The sequence below is a fragment of the Gadus macrocephalus genome, chromosome 15, assembly GCF_031168955.1.
Source record: "Gadus macrocephalus chromosome 15, ASM3116895v1".
In the NCBI taxonomy this organism is placed as follows: Eukaryota; Metazoa; Chordata; class Actinopteri; order Gadiformes; family Gadidae; genus Gadus; species Gadus macrocephalus.
The window spans coordinates 13300506-13319156 of NC_082396.1; the positions used below are offsets into that span (position 1 = coordinate 13300506).

The 18651-nt window shown below is 44.7% G+C and overlaps 1 protein-coding gene across 1 annotated transcript in view; it reads right to left on the reverse strand.

Moving 5' to 3' along the window:
- slc24a3 (solute carrier family 24 member 3) overlaps positions 1 to 18651 on the reverse strand; it is a 61498-nt gene that overhangs the window by 34013 nt on the left and 8834 nt on the right. Inside the window, exon 2 of the mRNA XM_060073479.1 lies at positions 6183 to 6332. Coding sequence (XP_059929462.1) covers positions 6183 to 6332 — 150 coding nt within the window. The remainder of the gene's footprint in view (positions 1 to 6182; positions 6333 to 18651) is intronic.

The following is an 18651-nucleotide window of genomic DNA, read 5'->3' on the forward strand; positions in this document are numbered from 1 at the left end:
ATTGACTTAAAAGTACAACTTATTACCGCTGTATCAGCTGTTCTTTCCCAAATAATTTACCAAGAATGTGTGGCTAGGTTGATGAGAGAAGCAAAGTGTATGCGCGAGGTGCAAGCAACATTATGCATGTGCCCTAAAAATAGCATCTGAACAACGCGCCACTGACTGAAACCCGGTATCTCCTGGTTTGTGGCGCAAGTGATTTCTGAAACTGCAAGATAGCACCAGGGAACGTTTGCGCCAGAACACGCCTCCTCCTTTCGCCGAGCCGCCCCTTGGGGCGCAAGATCATTCCTTAATTTACCGACGCGTGGCGCAGGAGGAAAAAGAACGCTCTGCGCCAGTTGCAAACTAGCAACGACACATGTGCCAGTGAGAAAGTCAATTGCGCCGGATGCAAGTTAGGGCCCATAGAGATAAATACATATAAAAAAAAAGTGTTTGTGTGTATGTGTGTGTGTTTTTTTACTGACCTATTACAGATACGTTGGGCGATAATGTCCTTGCATAAATAATTTCATCAAACAAACAAATGCTTATAAACACACAGACACACACACACATGCACAGAAATACACACCCACATGCTTATAAACACACACACACACACGCACACACACACACACACACACACACACACACACATGTCACACACACACACACACACTTGCACACAAACACGCAACCACATGCTTATAAACACACACACAAACACATGCACACAAACACACAACCACATGCTTATAAACCCACACACATGCGCACAAACACACAACCACATGCTTATAAATACACACACAGACACACGCACACAAACACACAAACTACTTCCCGCCCAACTGGGCAGCATTCTGACAAGCCCACTGAGCGATAAATGGGCCGCAGGCAAGGTGAAGATGGTTTGGCGCAACACACACACACACACACACTCACACACACACACCACACACACACACACACACACACACACACACACACACACACACACACACACACACACACACACACACACATACACAAACTCGTATTAGCCTCTCTGCTTGGCCAATATAGCAGAACATTAACCGTCTGCCTTGAGAAATAAAGAAATGGAAAAAAAAACGATTTCGGTCACACACTGCTAGAAACACAAATCTGCTAGTCCTAACCAAGTCACCGGCAATGGGCCGCGTCAAATAGGTGTGCATCAAACGATCGAGAGGTTGGCTGCTACATAATGAAGTGTGTGTGCACATGCGTTTGCGTGTGTTTGTTTCACAGTGGCGTATTACTGCAGTCTCTCTATATTGTAGGTGGGATTCTGAAATGCAAAGACAGCAAAGGAATACGTCGGGCTGTTCAACAAGATTGACACTTGTTTGATTTGATTTCACTGCTTCTGCGGTTAAGTGTGTGTCCTCTCAAGGCAGTGTGTGTGCGTGTGTGTCTTCTAAAGTTAGTGTGTGTGTGTGTGTGTGTGTTTTTGTATGTGTGCGTGCTGTCTTTGAGGCATCGCAAGCCCATGGGTTCTCTTTTGATCTGATCAAACATCCCTCAAAAAACGACCCCCAATCCCCCCCTCCTTCCAAAAAAAAAAAAAAAACACTTTCACAACACACGGCCAATGACACAACTTCCCTTTCCCCCGCTTTTCTTCTTCTGCTCCAATTAATTAAGAGAGCAAGGAGGCGCTGCAAGAACAGGAGCGCCACCCTTGAAATTACATTCCATTGGAATAATTAGATTATAATTAGAGGGAGAGGCGGAGGATAATGTATGGGTGATTAGGAGCGTCGCCACCATGGGGTGGCTCCGGGGCGTGAGGCGCAGGCTGGAGGAGACGGAGCAGCGGGTTATTGTGGGGAGGGCCCTTGAAGCACCCGGAGGGGAGAGGGGAGAGGGGAGAGGGGAGAGACAGAGACAGAGACGGAGGGAGGGAGAGGGAGAGAGATGGTTGACAATAGTAAACGTTATTATTTGGAAACCAACACAGCGCCTTGTGAAAATGCATTATTTATCACAGTTCTGTTTGTCTTAGTGGGTATAAGTTTCGTGCATGCAATGGTGATTTCGTGTTTTTGAAATGGGAAAGTGGTTGTCGAGCATTCTCATCAGTTTGAGTTAGGTGATTGTAAACACTGTTTGTGTGACTGCATGTGTTTGTGGGGTCAGGTCTGAGAAAACGAGCTACACATATAAAATAGGACCAAGTGTCACTGTGCTTTCTTTTCTAAGAGATGAATCTACTACAACAATAGAGTTTTCAGGTTGGGAGAGCACGCTTCGTTGAAACCATAATCATGTTTAATAGATAATATGTCACTCCAGACACCCGATGAATTCACAATTGATTCGGAAGTTAAATCAGAATAAAGAACCGCAGACTGCTGAGTGAAAAGTAATATTGTCTGTGATTTTATTTATTCAGACACTTTAGCTCCAGTGTGACATAGTTCCTGTCAGCCTAACGTCACTAGAGATACTGAAAGACAAAAAAGTCTGGGCTTTTCTTTCTGAACTGCCACCACCACCAGAACCGAAACACACTGCAAATGGAAAGGATTTCAACATGCCATGGCTTCTTTTGTTGTGTACTCCCTGCTCACTCTCTATCCATCTTGATGTCTCTCTCTCTCTCTCTCTCTCTCTCTCTCTCTCTCTCTCTCTCTCTCTCTCTCTCGCGCTCTCTCTCTCGCTCTCTCTCTCTCGCTCTCTCTCGCTCTCTCGACTGGCTAGGGTTAGGCTGAGTTTGTAAAACGATTTCTTGATTGTTTTTCTGTGCCTGTATTGACAGGATGGTCAAGAGAGACAGGAAAGTATGTTAAAGAAGAGTGAGAATGAAGTGTAGCATATATATTATATATTGGATTGACTGCTGTAGTTTGTTGGGTCATGTTCAATTACAAGCACATTCATGAAACTGCTGCTGGGTCTGTTAATAAAGTCACAATGTGTAAGATTGAGCCCCCCTCAGTCATAAGGCAGGATACTTTCAGAATTAAAACATCTCAGTAACAGTGTTCTGTCGACTCTAAGGCAGGGTTTTTTGGGAGCCTCGATAGTACGATTGATTTAAACAAAGGGAGAGGAACCGGCTGTCCAGCATTTAATATTTGTAGAAAATATAATTCAAAGGTTTAGAATTTATTGATAACAATATTGAAATCAGCATTGATGAGCTAGTTGAAATGTTACACTTCGCGACTATAACATAACCATTCATATTTTCTATATTGCACCAGGTAAGATGGTTCCTTCCTTGTACAATTTAAAGCTTTAGTTTACTGAGAATCTCATTTAACTCTAAGCAAGATGGTTCTTGTCTCTGAAATGCACTCAATCTATATTGAATTGAATCTAATCAAATCGTAAATCGAATGGAATGATACGATTTCGGGAAATCAGTGGCAATACCAAATACCACCAGCTTTATGAGAATCTATAAATGTTTTGCAAGAGACACTAGTTACTTGTTTGTGTGTGTGTGTGTGTACGTGTGATTTTGTGTGTGATACTAAAGCCTAATGCTTGAAAAAGTAGTTGCTTATCTTTTTCGTACCCCACAGGAAATGCAAAAGAAGGTAACAGACGTGGTGGTGGAGAGGAGCCAAAACTACAAAGATGAAATGGAGGCGACAGAGAGAGAGATAGAGAGAAAGAGATTGAGATAGATCGAGATAGATTGAGATCAAGAGAGAGGGAGAGAGACAGCAGGCTTGGAAAAAAACACTGTGAAGATCTTTGTACTTAGAGCGAGAAGAAAGAAGCAATCCCCATTAAGGTAATTAGTGTTTCGGCAGACAAAGAGTGATTAAACAGAAAAAGGCTGTAAACTAGTCACTCGTCCAAATATAACTCCTCATCCCCCTCGATATGAGTGCACTTTCATGTGTATGTGTGTTTCTGTATGTGAATGTATGTGCATGTGCGTCTAAGTGTGTATATGTGTGTGTGTGTGTGTGTGTGTGTGTGTGTGTGTGTGTGTGTGTGTGTGTGTGTGTGTGTGTGTGTGTGTGTGTGTGTGTGTGTGTGTGTGTGTGTGCGCGCGCGTGTGTGTGTGTGTGTCTGTGTGTGTGTGTGTGTGCGTGCGTGCCTGTAATGTTTTCCTGCCTCTGAAAACAGCATGGATGGTAAAGAGGGGGTACGTCATTCTTGTATAAGAGTTATGAGTGCATGGGTTTTATGTTAATAGTTCAGGTTATGGAATCATGTGTGTATAATTGTATATGTGTGAATTTTAATTTGTGTGTGCAGGTGAATGCATGCGTAACACATGCCTGAATTTGATGTTTGCATGTGTTACTGCATGTGTGTGTGTGTGCGCACGTGTGTGTGTGTGTGTGTGTGTGTGTTAGGAGATCAAGGGTATGCTTGGCAGGACATCAGCCCTGTAAAGCCCCAGAATTCCACACGGAAAACCCTCCAACACACACATACACACACACACACACACGTGCCTGGAGAGAAAGCAAACATACTGCATTATTGCTTAGTGCTCTCAACAGGATAAAACAGGCAAACATACACACAAACACACACACTCAGACACAAACACACACAAACACACACACACTCCTCTTGCCACTTATTTCGACAGCCAACGTAGCTGATAAGATAAAATTTACCAGTCAAATGTAAAATTGAACGGCAATATGTAATAGAGGTACGTGCGAAAATTCATATTTTCCTCTCCGTGGGTCTCCTCTTCGTTGTTAACATCAGGGTTGGTTTTAAAGAATTTTGTCACGGACAACTGTTCGGCCGTTGAGGTGCTTTCACATCGATAGGTTATAGTTCAGTAGAGACTCGGTGTCATGGGTGAAGTTCAAACTTTCAGAATACTTACACACATGAAAGCGAACAAAACCAGAGCCATTACTCAGAAGCCATTCGAGAGCTCCGTTTACAAGGGGACCAGGTTTTGTTTGTTCGGACGAGTTTTATTGAGCATCCACACCACCCCAAACAAACCATACTATCAGGGGAACGGTTTCAGGTTTGAATTAAGTGGATAAAACAGCTCAGGTGTGAAATCACGGTTGCACAACCAGGGATTACGCTTGGTTCCAAGTCAGACCTAATGGTGACACCATTTGCACCAAGGTTTAAGCTTTCCTATCACAAAGACTGGACGTAAGTCTTACGCCTAGTAAGAAGCAGGCGTGAAGACAAAATCTGGGCTGTTTCTCCAGTAGCAACACTGCTTCACAATGGTGCGTATCATGTATCGTATTTACAACAAGCAGGCATTTATACGGTAGAATTCTTAGAAACAGAAGGAATACATTAGAGATATAAAACTAGTAGGAGCTGATTGAGAGGTTTCCATTCCGTAGGAGAGATCTGTTTGAACTTATTGAGGAGCTGTCACCTATCTTTAATAATTGACGAGCCGTCACCGAACAATTATCAAACGCCTCCGTGATTCCCTCCAGAGTTGACTGCTTTTTCTTGTTTGTTACAACATTGGAATGTTTGTGGTGGCTGCACAGCTCTGTTGAATGTTAGATCTCAATGTCCATTCAGTGGCCTTTTCTTTTCATTCGATCCTCCATAATGTTGACGCAAATTAATTGCAAATGAATCATCTACAAATTAGCAAGACGGCGGGAGATTGTTCTAAGACTGGGCGTAGTTAAGACCGGGCGTAGTTAAGACTAGGCGTGAGTTGGATGGTGCAACCGACTTAAGGTTTATTGTAAAGAATGGACCAAAGACCTAAGCAGTTATGACCAGGCTTAGTAAAGACCAGGTAGTGCGGCCCAGTCAACTCCTTCTTGTGATCGCTGCGAGTGTGTCTCTGGAGCGCAGTAGTCGTCTGTGCATTCAGTAAGGCACGTGCTTACGCATATTCAATGAAAAGTAAACTAGGGATGTCGATTTAGGTTCATTTTGCTCTTGATAGATCTCAACCCATTAACCCGGTTAATCTTTTCAGAAGAAAATGCAGAGGTGAAATACAAGATAGTGGTGCTTTCCATTTGGTTCGGCGCTCCATTGCCTCAATGAACTTTCACGCCATGTTTGGAAGCGCTGTCCATTTAGAGGTGCTGACCTTTCAATGTTTTTTGATCTATATTTTCTGTTAGCTTTAAGTTTTGTGCCACATTTTGATCAGGTGATCGCTTTTAAAGACGGAAAGTCTCAGACATGGCATCCGGGTGCTTGTTCTTTATGTGGTACAGCCTACATGCTCCTCTTACCCGGTTCAGTGCAGTTCTTGGATTCAGCCTCAGGGACGAGGTCTGAAGCGTTGTCGTAGAAGTTCTGGAGGAGGTGTCGGCTCTCCCACCTGGTGTCTCCGTTCCGCTCCTCCTCCTCAATCATCACCAGTGAGCTGGAGCCTCCATACCCTGCCAGCCAGACAGACAGACAGACAGACAGACGGGTTAGGAGGGGCAGCAAAAGAGATACAGAGGACATGGTTGAAATTCAACACTCCAGTGAGTCCAGCTCAGCTCCAGGAAGAGCATTAACGACGGCACCAGAGGACCCAGCAGGAAGGGCCCTGGTGAACATCAATGAAATGACCTCGGGCCAATGTAACACTCAGCTCTTTAGCTGCTTCCATAGGATCCCTCCCTGTAAAGCCTCCCGCTTTCCTATAGGTTTGCAATGGATGTGGTTTACATTAGAGAGCACAGAATTGCATCATCATCATCGTTGATGCAATAATTATAATCCTCATCATCAAGACGAAGAAGATGAAGATGGAGCTGAGGAAGAGGCGGTATTCATCATCAAAGAGCTGGAACCACAGAGTTCAGCGGAGAGCGAGGAAGGAGATGTACATCGCCAGGCTTGGTCGTGTGCCGTCGTTCTCGTTCCTCTCCTCCCTCCGTCATTTCCTCTTCTCCCTCCCCCTTCATCCTCTCTACCCCCACCCTCCTTCCCTCTTCTGTCACCCTCTCCCTCTCCCTCTATCCTCCTCTCCCTCACTCTCCTTCCTCCCTCCCCTCTTTCAACCTTCCCAACTCCCTCCCTCCCTCCCTCTCCTCTCCATCTTCCTCCGTCCTCTCCTCTTCTCCCTCCCTCTCCTTCCTTCCTCCCCTCTTTCAACCTTCCCAACTCCCTCCCTCCCTCCCTCCCCTCTCCCTCCATTTTCTCCTCTTCTCCCTCCCTCCCTCCCTCCAGCCCTCCCCTCTCCATCAGCCCCCCTCCTCTCCCCCCCCTCCCGCGTCTCCCCCTCCCCTCGCTCTCAGGAGGTATAGGGCCTGATGAGGCGTACAGCATCTGACGGCTGCTGGGACCGCCATCCTACGGCTGGCATTAGTGCGTCAGAAGCGCCGTGCCGAGCGCAATGCTTCCACTGTCATCTGGGTCATGGTCTCCTGAAGGGACCCCCACTCCCATAGCACCCCCACACACCACCACCACCACCACCACCTCCTCCTCCTCCTCCTCCTCCTCCTCCTCCTCCTCCTCCTCCTCCTCCTCCTCCCCCTTCTCCCTGTCCCTCCTGTCCTTCAAAGCAACAGGGGCCCCCATCGCGGGGTGTGGGGGGCGGGGGCTGCAGTCTATAAATAGCATCAGCGTGGATATCTATATATACACACACACACACACACACACACACACACACACACACACACACACACACACACACACACACACACACACACACACACACACACACTGACACAAATACACACAGCAAAGGAGTGTATCGAATTAATTTTTGAGGATGCGCACTGGGAGGTGGTCGGCGGTACAAGGGGAGACCAGAGAAGGGATTTGAGCCACAGCTCCAGCTCGCTTCGTGACCTTGAGGCTGCGGGATAGGCTATTTTTAGCACAGACACGGTGGTGAGACGACCTTTCGCTCCATGTCCTTATGCACAGACCCATGCACTGTGCCTCTGTGTGCCCACATTGTATTGTCTTACATGATATATTTACGTTACACTTCTCAACATTACATATTGAACGTGACGCACTCTTGAAAAGTAAAAACATCTGGCAAAGCGACGAACTTATGTAGATTCCATACAACAATCTGATGGTATAGTCATATCTGTCTCAACCGGTATCCAGGTGTCTAGAAATCAATGGCTAATGCAGCCCAGTGCAAGTAAAAATGTATACACTGCTAATAGCTCTATCCCTGTCAATAAATAAATTGCAAAATGTGCACTGCTTTCAAGAATGCTGATGCGATCAGTGGTATCACTCGATGTTGACTTGCCTGATGTGCAGTGTGATGACTACGGGAGTTTATGTTTACCAGAATACTAGTGCTACCCTTCTGATGCCTGGGAAGACAAGATAAATATAATTTGGAGATGAAATAATTCAATGAATAATGAATAATTTAACAGACTGGTGTAGGCAAACTATCGCTGGGATAAATGTATAGAAAATTAAAAGGATTATTTGTAAGCTCAAAAAACGGAACAAATGTATTTATTGATATATTCGAAGATCTAGAAGGGTTTTACTCATTGACGTATTAAGCATCTCTTTCAATATTTAAACAAGGGCCAAAATATATATTAGAAATTCTACATACTACTCATTCCAGGTTGGATAAAAAAGAAACAGGAATAGAAAAATAGCAGTTGTGTGAGTTCTCATTGGGGAAATAGCGTATACTGCCGTGCAATTTCATTAATCTTTTGCACAATGTTCATACCAACCATTTCCTTTTCGATGGTTAGCTAGGTCTACTCTTATACTACGGGAGCAGTGTGTCTTCATAACATTGAAGCCCCGTCTGAACCGAGTCAGAGCAATGAGTGAAAGCCCCTGGCGTCCACGGAGCACCCTTCGTGGTCTCCTAGTTATTAAAATGTAAAATTAGTAATGAAAAGGAATTAAGGATCAATTGCTCAAAACACGATTCTGCAGCATTGGTCTCCTCCGGCTCCGGTTCAGAAAGGGAAAGATTTGCACTATGAATGAATAAGAAATTCTACAAACATTTTGGTATTCGTTGGGAAACCGAACGGTATTCCGAATATTGAAAGTATGTATTGCGGCAAGCCCTGGTAGATAATCAACAAGCCTGTTCTATAAAGCAATCTTCTCCTCTTCTCTCCCACCTCCTGCTGTGGACCAGTGAGTGAAGCCGATTATTTTGAGGAAAGGAGAGAGTAGGAGATAGACATGTCAATGTTTTATTCCCTCTATTTGCCATGTTGTCATCGCCTTGGAAACAGATGAAAGATTGCAATACGTTGAGGGCAGCATGGTGCTATGGATGGTTCTAGCTAAAAGGTATAGAGCGACATGCTCATTGACCCAGTCAATATCTTTTACATCTATATATATATATATATATATATATATTCAACTACATAATCCTATCTCCTTGTTGTATTGAATCATCATGGAAGATTTCAAGATGAAACATTTGGTTGTTGATGATGAATTTGGGTAAGCACAAGAAAGAATGAAATACAAGATTTAGCGTAGTATTACAGATCATTGAAATAGTATTAATAATGCCATGGTCAACAATATACAATATTGTACATTGGGTTTAAAATGTTTGAATTGATTTTGAATAAATATTGTGATGTATTTTCATATGAAGATTTATATTCCGCTTTTGTGGTGCTATTGCTCATAATAATAGATGATTCCATATGGGCCAGCTCTAGCGTGTGTGTATGTCGTTGTGTCTGCATATGTGTCTATGTGTTTTTCTGAGATCCTATCTGTGTATGTGTGCAGTGTCTATCACACCAAGTCGGCTGCTCACAACCTCAAAACACCTCAATGAATTCTCTTGTTATTTTCTCTCTCTCTCCCTGGCTTATCTCAACCGTTACTGGTGCTCGTTCACCCCAGACTATCTCTCTTTTCTTGCCCTCCATTAGTGGAGGCACAGAGTGCACAGCAGGAGGCAGTGTGTCTTTCCCCCTGACTGATCGCAAACACGCTCACACACACACACACACACGCACGCACACAAAAGTCAAAGACACAGATACACACACATAATCACGCAATCACAGACAGAGAAACACCTACACAATCACATACGCGCAGATGCTAGGTGGTGCACACACAGAAACACACACACATACACACACACACACACACACACACACACACACACACACGTCACACACACACACACGTCACACACACACACGTCACACACACACACACACACACACACACACACACACACACACACACACACACACACACACACACACACACACACACACACACACACACACACACACACACACATAAGCACACACACACACACACACACAGTTTATGTAGCTGCTTCTGTGCCCAGAAACGCAGTGCAGACAGAGATCGGGCATATGTTATGTTTGGCCAGCGATCCACTGGACCAGAGTGCATCGACGGTGACGTGGTTACTATGGCGATGATGTGACATGGACGTAATGGGTGACATGGGTTGGGGGGGATGGGGTGGGGTGTTCTACATCGTAACAGGGAACGGGAATACGTCATAAGCGCATCATAATCACATCGCCATCGTCATCGTCCTGAATGGAACTGCGATATAAGACCTCACCACAGGGCTGAATGCAACCATCTTATTACAAACACATACACACACACACACACACACACACGCACACACACACCTCATCTCACTTTTAAGCCCTCACTTATTCCCAGTCGGTTCAAAGATGTACGATTTATTTTCTTCTTTAAAAGCATTATAGCCAGGCCAGCGGTTTTGCAACCAAGCTCTTCATCGGTCAGACCGAAAAGGTGAGTCCTGAGCTGTTTTTTTACAGTGTGAAAAAAGTGTGTGTGTGTGTGTGGGTATGTGTGTGTATCTATGAGTGAGAAAGAGAATGGCTGTAAGTGAGAGAAAGGGTAGAGTTTAAATGTGTGGAGCAAGAGAGAGAGAGAGAGCGAGAGGGCGAGGGAGAGAGAGAGATAAGGTTACTAGGTGACTAAACGTGTGTTCTACTTGGAGCCAGATTTCTCCTAGATCTCAGACTGTATGGTGTCAGCCTGCCAAGATATGAAGATACGCTGACCCTGCAAGACGGCCACCACAGAGATCTAGGCCAGCAGTGTGTGTGTGTGTGTGTGTGTGTGTGTGTGTGGGTGCGTGTGTGGGTGAGTGTGTGTGTGTGCGTGCGTGTGTGAGTGGCAGTGTGTTCAAACACGCTTGCGCTACTTTGTACATATGGAATGCTTCGGGAAAATGGGGGAAATTCCGGAACAACATGGGAATTGGAAAGAAGGTCAGTTAACCCTTTTTTCATTCCTTCATCCACACGTCCATGTCCTTGACCATCTCACCATTAGTTCATGTACCCTCGACTCTCAATCAATCTGTCTCTCTTTCTATCACACACACACACACACACACACACACACACACACACACACACACACACACACACACACACAGTGGAGTCGTCAGCACCGCCCGCTGTGTCCTATATCACCGCTGTCCTCTGTCTATAGGGCCCAGCCAACCCCATACCGTCACTTAGTCTGGCCGCCCATCTCTCCCTGGTTGTCATCCATAATTAGGTGCTTTATCTTCATTAGCTGCCCGTGCCAGGTGTGTGTGTATGTTCCTTGGTGTAACTGCACACTTGCCCATGGTAACCGTGTGTGTATGCTTATGGATCTGTGTGCAACGTGTACGAGAGATCAGCCATCACACGTCTAACTACAGTACAAGTGCCTGTGTGCGTGTGCGTGCGTGCGCGTGTGTGCGCGTGCCTGTGTGGGCGCGTGCGTGCGTATTTACATTTTCCCTACAGCCGAGTCCCCTGAGAAGGGATGAATCGAGAGGGTTTGCTATTAATGGCTGCTGGAACATGGCACATGAGAGAGCAACAGCATTAGACGTCATATGAAGCACTCTATCGAGGCTACTTTACTGCTCCAGCCCACATCGTGTTCCAGAGTACACTGGCTGGTGTGGATATGGAAACAATTATGATTTGGAAGTCATCAGTGAAGAAAATTGTAGATGGAAAACAGAGTAGTAATTGATTGATGGATTGATTCCTCTTTTTCGTTTTCATGTTTGCTACTTTTTCAACCCTTGTATTTTCCATTCGTCTATTAGTCTTGTGACCACCATCCATTTGTCAATCATTCATACATTGAAAGATTGGTCGATCTATCCGTCAACATACATCCATCATCCATTGATCCATTCAACCCATCAATCATCCATCAATTGATCCATCATCAGCTGATCAACCATCTATCCATAATGTCTTGACTTTCATGTTCCCTTCCTTCCATCATTCCTTGTGGTTTTCTCACGTCTCCAGTGTCAGATCAACTCCCCTTCCCCTCCCCCCCCTTGATCAATAACTAAGGCTGACGGCAGACTCTGGATCAGCAGGGATCAGTGTGCTGTAAACTAGCAGCTGCCCACACACACACACACACACACACACACACACACACACACACACACACACACACACACACACACACACACACACACACACACACACACACACACACACACACACACCTGAGCAAATACACTCTCTCTCTCCCCCTTTGTCTCTCTCTCCCCCTTTGTCTCTCTCTCCCCCTTTCTCTCTCTCTCCCCCTTTCTCTCTCTCTCTCTCCCTCCTGCCGCCTCCTTTAACAGCAACAGACACATGCACGCACACGCACGCCAGCAGGAGTCTAGCATTTTCACATAGATTTGTCAATATGGCGAGGGGTCAATTCCATACTGTACAAAAATTCACATGTGACGGAGAAGTCTAAGTATGCAAAGCTCTTTGTACACAGTGTGTGGATGGATGGCGCTTTAATGAAAGCGACCGTCATGCTTTTGTAAAGGCATTATGTGGACTGGGCCCCTGCTTTGACCGAGGGCTCTTTCAACTTCAAGGATTCACATTGATGTTCATTCATTCTAAAGTCAGTGAATGAGTGAGTCGGGGGGTGAGTAACTCCATTAACACAATCAAGCCTGGAGCCTCAAAAAGACAAGACCGACGTTTTCCAATGAAAGGATATCTAACTTTGAGAACTGAACATCAGAATGCTGCAGGGCTGATACATGGTAAGTATACACAGGGTCTGCATGTGACCGACAAAACAGACGGGGAGAAGGAGTGTGTTGGTTGAAATGAAGCTGGATAGGAGATAGCGGTTGAATGTTTCAGAACGAGCATCTCAAACACACACACACACACACACACACACGTGTGTACAGTATTAGTCCCTATCACCTCTGCAGTGTTCCGATGACGAGAGACTCCATGGTTATGTAATCGGCCTGGATTGTCCAAGTTGCCCAAGAGCAGATAGACACAACATCTATTCCCAAATGGCAGAATATTATTTGCGTGTATACGTGTGTGTTATCGCCAGTGTATCGCCATTGTGAAAAACTAACACTGACCACAGCATGGGCTAAGTAAGGGCGGTTGCATGTAGATAAAACACCTGGAGGATTTCATATGGACTTGGTAAAACAAATGGATATCAGAAAGTACTACAAACGACCCAAAAGCAAAACAAGGTACCTGCCTGACACTGAAAAGATACACAAAGAATACTGCAGTGTCTGTATAATGTACCGCAACGCAAAGTATATGCATATTAATCATGCAAATCACATAAAGGCTCAGAAGGAGAGGGCTGAAATAGAACACAGCAATCATCTGGCTTTCAAAGTAAAAGCCTGATATTTAGACCGCCGTTTCCTGCAGACTTACAATTACAATTGTACTGTTTGTGTTGCTGTAAACTACAACCTTGCTTGCACAATAAGTCATGTTTACAGTCAGATTGATTAATCACAGGCTTACATGTGATTACAATTGGGAGATGGGAATGGTTTATCGCTGTCTTGTAATACATTTCTCACAATGCTAAATGGTATCCATGGTTAATTTGTTGACGACATGACACAATGCTACACAGAATACGCTTGCTTTGTTTGGAGAGAGAATAGGGGGTGGGGGATTATTGAAGCTTGAATAGGTATATGAAACCCATGTGCAAAAAACCCAAGATGGTCGCTCCTGAATGCATCATGTTTGATACTGCAGGAAGTGTATTGAGCCAGGAAACATTGTCGCTTGAGCCACACAAGGTGAACAGGCTGTTGTTCTTGGCACTATACCTTGGCAAGCAGCCTGCACACCTCTTGGCCAAAAGTGCACGTCCACATGTTGGTCTTGGAACCCCAAGCTCTGCTCATTTAGGGCTGATATTCATGTTGTTTGAAAAATACAACATCGTTCTTTTTGTCTCTCCACTGCTTGCAATGCAAAGTCAAGTCATGTTTCATTTTGTAAAGTACCTTTATGGGTAACACTTCACCTGGATAGTCCAAGGTTGAGCATGAATTTAGTATCAGTTGAGTATCAGCTATCAACATTATGTCAGTTAAGCATAAGTCGACAATCACTTGATTCTTGTTTTCAGAAAAGCATACGAATAAAGAATGGACATGACAAATACTGGCAACAATGAGACAACATGAGTCCATATTTATACAACACTATCCTACTAAGTTAAGCATTTGCATGAGGCCCATTTAATCACAATTTAGAGACCTATGCATTAAACAAGTGGACCCGAGAACCACATACTGATGGTGATTGCAATTATCATGGGAACAATCAATTTGTTCCTTTAATCAGTTCAACAGCTAAACATTATGTCCACGTTCATTGCATGTATATCTGTTCTGTTTGGTGATACGGTTTCTGTTTATTTGACATGTTGTTTGGGAATGGGTGAATGTAAATCAAATGGTTTGCGGACACGTTTAACCAGACCTCAGAGAAACACAGTTGGAGGGATGCCCAAAATGTCAGCCGCTGATGTCAACCCTAGAACAATCGTTTTTAGACAAAAGCCTGAACAGAGCACTGCGACGGAGCAGCACTGCAGCCGTGCATCTTTTTGCCTCTGTCCTTGCGACCAAAACCAATACTCTGAATTCAACAGATAACCTTAAACAGACAGAACAGTTTAAGATTATGCTCTGTATGCTCTCTGTGCCGGTTTCTAATAAACCACCATGCCAGTCATTCTGTACGGACATAGTTTAAAACAGTGCCTAAATCACTCCAGTCATTGGCCGTAGTCAAAATAATTCTTCAAATTATCTTGAAGCAAACTACTTGTACTTAGACACACAGACAGAGATGGAAACACACAAACACACACACAGACACACACACACACACACACACACACACACACACACACACACACACACACACACTAGGGATGGGCGATATGGCCTAAAATCCATATTGCGATATACATGCAACCTATTGCGATAACGATATATATCACGATATATAAATCATAATAGAACCATTTCAGAACAGGTTACATAGACTCTAAGGAAAGCTAAACTGCTAAATGTATGTCGTTTTGAGAACATTTATTGTGCAAAACTAATCATACAACATAATGTTGTAGCTGCAGAGACTTTAAAAAAGAAAGAAATCTTCTGTGTAATGACGTATACTTCTCTTAATGAAATAAAAATTGGTGGTGTCTTGTTAATAAATAAACTGATACTGTGAATTAGGGAAATACGTCCAGTATTAGGCATGGCTATTTTAAATAAAGAAAAATCTTCCAAGTGTGTGCACAGATACTTGCTATTAAAACATAAAACAATAAGTGCAAAATGAACGCATATAATTTTGAAATGAACATGAAATGAGAGCAATCACCAGCTCATCCGTTTCGCTTTCAGCCATATTTACTTAGATGACGATGATGCGTTGAAGCCGGTTGGAGCTCATGGCTCTTTAAATTCCGCGGGTCGCGGACGATGCGTTGCAGCCGGTTGCAGCTCGTGGCTCTTTAAATTTCGCGTGTCGCGGATGATGCGATGCAGCTGGTTGCAGCTCGTGGCTCTTTTTAAAATTCGCGGGTCGCGGACGATGCGTTGCAGACGGTTGCAGCTCGTGGCTCTTTATATTTCACGAGTCATGGATAGATCGCGTCAAACATACATTATCGCGATAGAGCAATATAACTAAAATCTCTATCGTAGGCCATTTTTTATCGTTTATATCGTATATCGTTTATATCGCGCATTCCTAACACACACACACACACACACACACACACACACACACACACGCACGCACGCACGCACGCACGCACGCACGCACACACGCACACACACACACACACACACACACACACACACGCACGCACGCACGCAGACACACACACACACACACGCTATTATTATACAGTGAATAATGATCATTCTCTGGATAAATTGGCATTTATCATTTATCATTATCTCCGAGGCTGAGATGATAGGAAGATGGATATCTGGGGTGTTTTTCGCCTTCACAAAATAAATAATATTTACTATTCTAATAATGAGTGCTTCACTCCAACTCTGTGAGCACACACACACACACACACATACACACGCAAACACACACACAAAAAAATACAAGGGTGCTTGTGAACGTGATTCGATCGTTTCTCTGTACGGAGCAGCAAATCCGACGGTTTGATAGATCCGATCTGCGTAATTAAAAGCCTTAGCGGGTTTCCATTGTGCTCTGCTAAGTGCCGCCGTGAGGTGCAGCCAGAGTGTTGCTATTGTTCCCGCAGAACAAAAGAGGTTCTATAAGGGCCAATCACTGCAGGGTCCTGCACTCATACTGTCACTCACCCACTCCACCGGGCCCCGCACAAGACTCCGTAGGCTCCCCTTGATGCCTGGACGAAGCTACCCAGACGTGCATCAAATAGCTGGGAGATAAGATGGCGGGCGACAACGTCAAACACACACGGTTTAATGTTTGGATTTTTATCTGTACATCTGGCAAGGACATTACCACTCAACACTAACACTGTGTCGTATAAAAAGAGATGAACACCCGACACTTCTAAAGCCCAAGGCACACTGCCGTGTCGGTGGACGGACACAAAATACGTTTTTTTATCAGAATTGATAAAATTGACCAAATTGCGCCCGTGAGCTTTTAGTGAGCTAAACTTAGATATTTTTTCACTGCTTAATAATATCACTCCTGTGAATGCCCACACGTTACTCTTTCATAATCATGTTGTCTGTCCGTGGCAGTAAACACAGATGTGTCCACAGAAGTGGACACATCTGGTGATGTGTCCATTGGTGACCCTAATGCCCTGCTCAACCACTGGCCTGTCTAGGCACAGAGCTGTGGTGCAGACAGTCTTCTGACGACTAACAGTCATAGACGTCTTTGTGCTCCTTTTGGCCAGGTGCTGCGATCCAGCATGCACCGTCCATTAGGAGGACATCAACCACATATCACATAAAACCTCCAGGATGGCTTTACCCACCACTGAAGATACATCCAGCTCTGTTTCTGCAAAGTGTCTGATGATGTCTCTTGACAAAGACGTCGCCAACGTGAAACTACCTGTGTGTTTGCTGATGTCACTTGTGTGTTTTTTAAGCACTAGATGAATACTTTTTAAAATAAACTACCAGTGAAGCAGAGCCATGTGAGACTTGGGGAACTGCTGAAAGGGGGCAAGGGACTCTTCAGTAAAGCATTGAGATCGGGAGGACTGCACATCACCAGGGAGAGGTATAGTAAGGATCTCTGCCAAGCTCATAAATCAAACGCCTAATGAGGACTTTTATAGGGTCTCTCTCTCTCTCTCTCTCTCTCTCTCTCTCTCTCTCTCTCTCGCTCTCGCTCTCCCTCCCTCCCTCCCTCCCTCCCTCCCTCCCTCCCTCTCTCCATCCCTCCCCCCCCTTCTTTTTCCCCTGTCGGACATTACAGTCCTACAGGTATAGCCTTAATATAAAATATAGCAACCTATACCTACCTATACAATTAGCTCCTGTTTATTGTGTATTAAGGATTTACTTTTGGAGTAACAATGACTCACAGTGACAATTTACTTGAGTTCAATGAATCCAAAATCAATCAAAATGAATGTGAGGACATTTTATATCATTTTACTGCTCAAGTGGAACCAAGGGTTTCCGAAAGAGAATACATGCTGGGATGTGTGTGAGCCAAATGTGCCATCGTCTCCCACATCAACGTAGAGGGGGATATAAGTGATGAGCACAGGAACAAGTCAAGGTGAGCAATGGAACGGCAGAGACAATCATGAGGAAATGAATATGGACCAGTGTTACACGGAACAGAAGGGGGCAGAGCGTGTTACTTATACATCGCTCAGGATGTTTCCGAAGGATGTAGATCCCTCTTGCCCCTCTCTCTCCCGCTCCACCACTTTGTGTGTGTACTTGTGTGTGTGTGTGTGTGTGTGTGTGTGTGTGTGTGTGTGTGTGTGTGTGTGTGTGTGTGTGTGTGTGTGTGTGTGTGTGTGTGTGTGTGTGTGTGTGTGTGTGTCTCTCTCTCCCTCTTCAGTGTTCATTATTCTCTCGGAGCTCAGTGAACATCCCAGAATACACACGACGGCGGAGGAGACTAAAAGGAGCGCTGGGCCCAGTGATGAATTAGCCTTGGTGTATTTAGGGAGCAGGAGAGCGTCACCAAGGGAGAGGCAGCGAGAGAGAGCGACAGAGAGAGAGAGAGAGACAGAGAGAGAGAGAGAGAGAGAGACAGAGAGAGAGAGAGAGAGAGAGAGAGAGAGAGAGAGAGAGAGAGAGAGAGAGAGAGAGAGACGAAGAGGGATATGGAGAGGGAGATACAGAGACGGAGGGAGAAGGAGATGAAAAGTGAGTGACAGAATGACAGAAAGAGACGGGGAGAAAGAAGGGAGGGA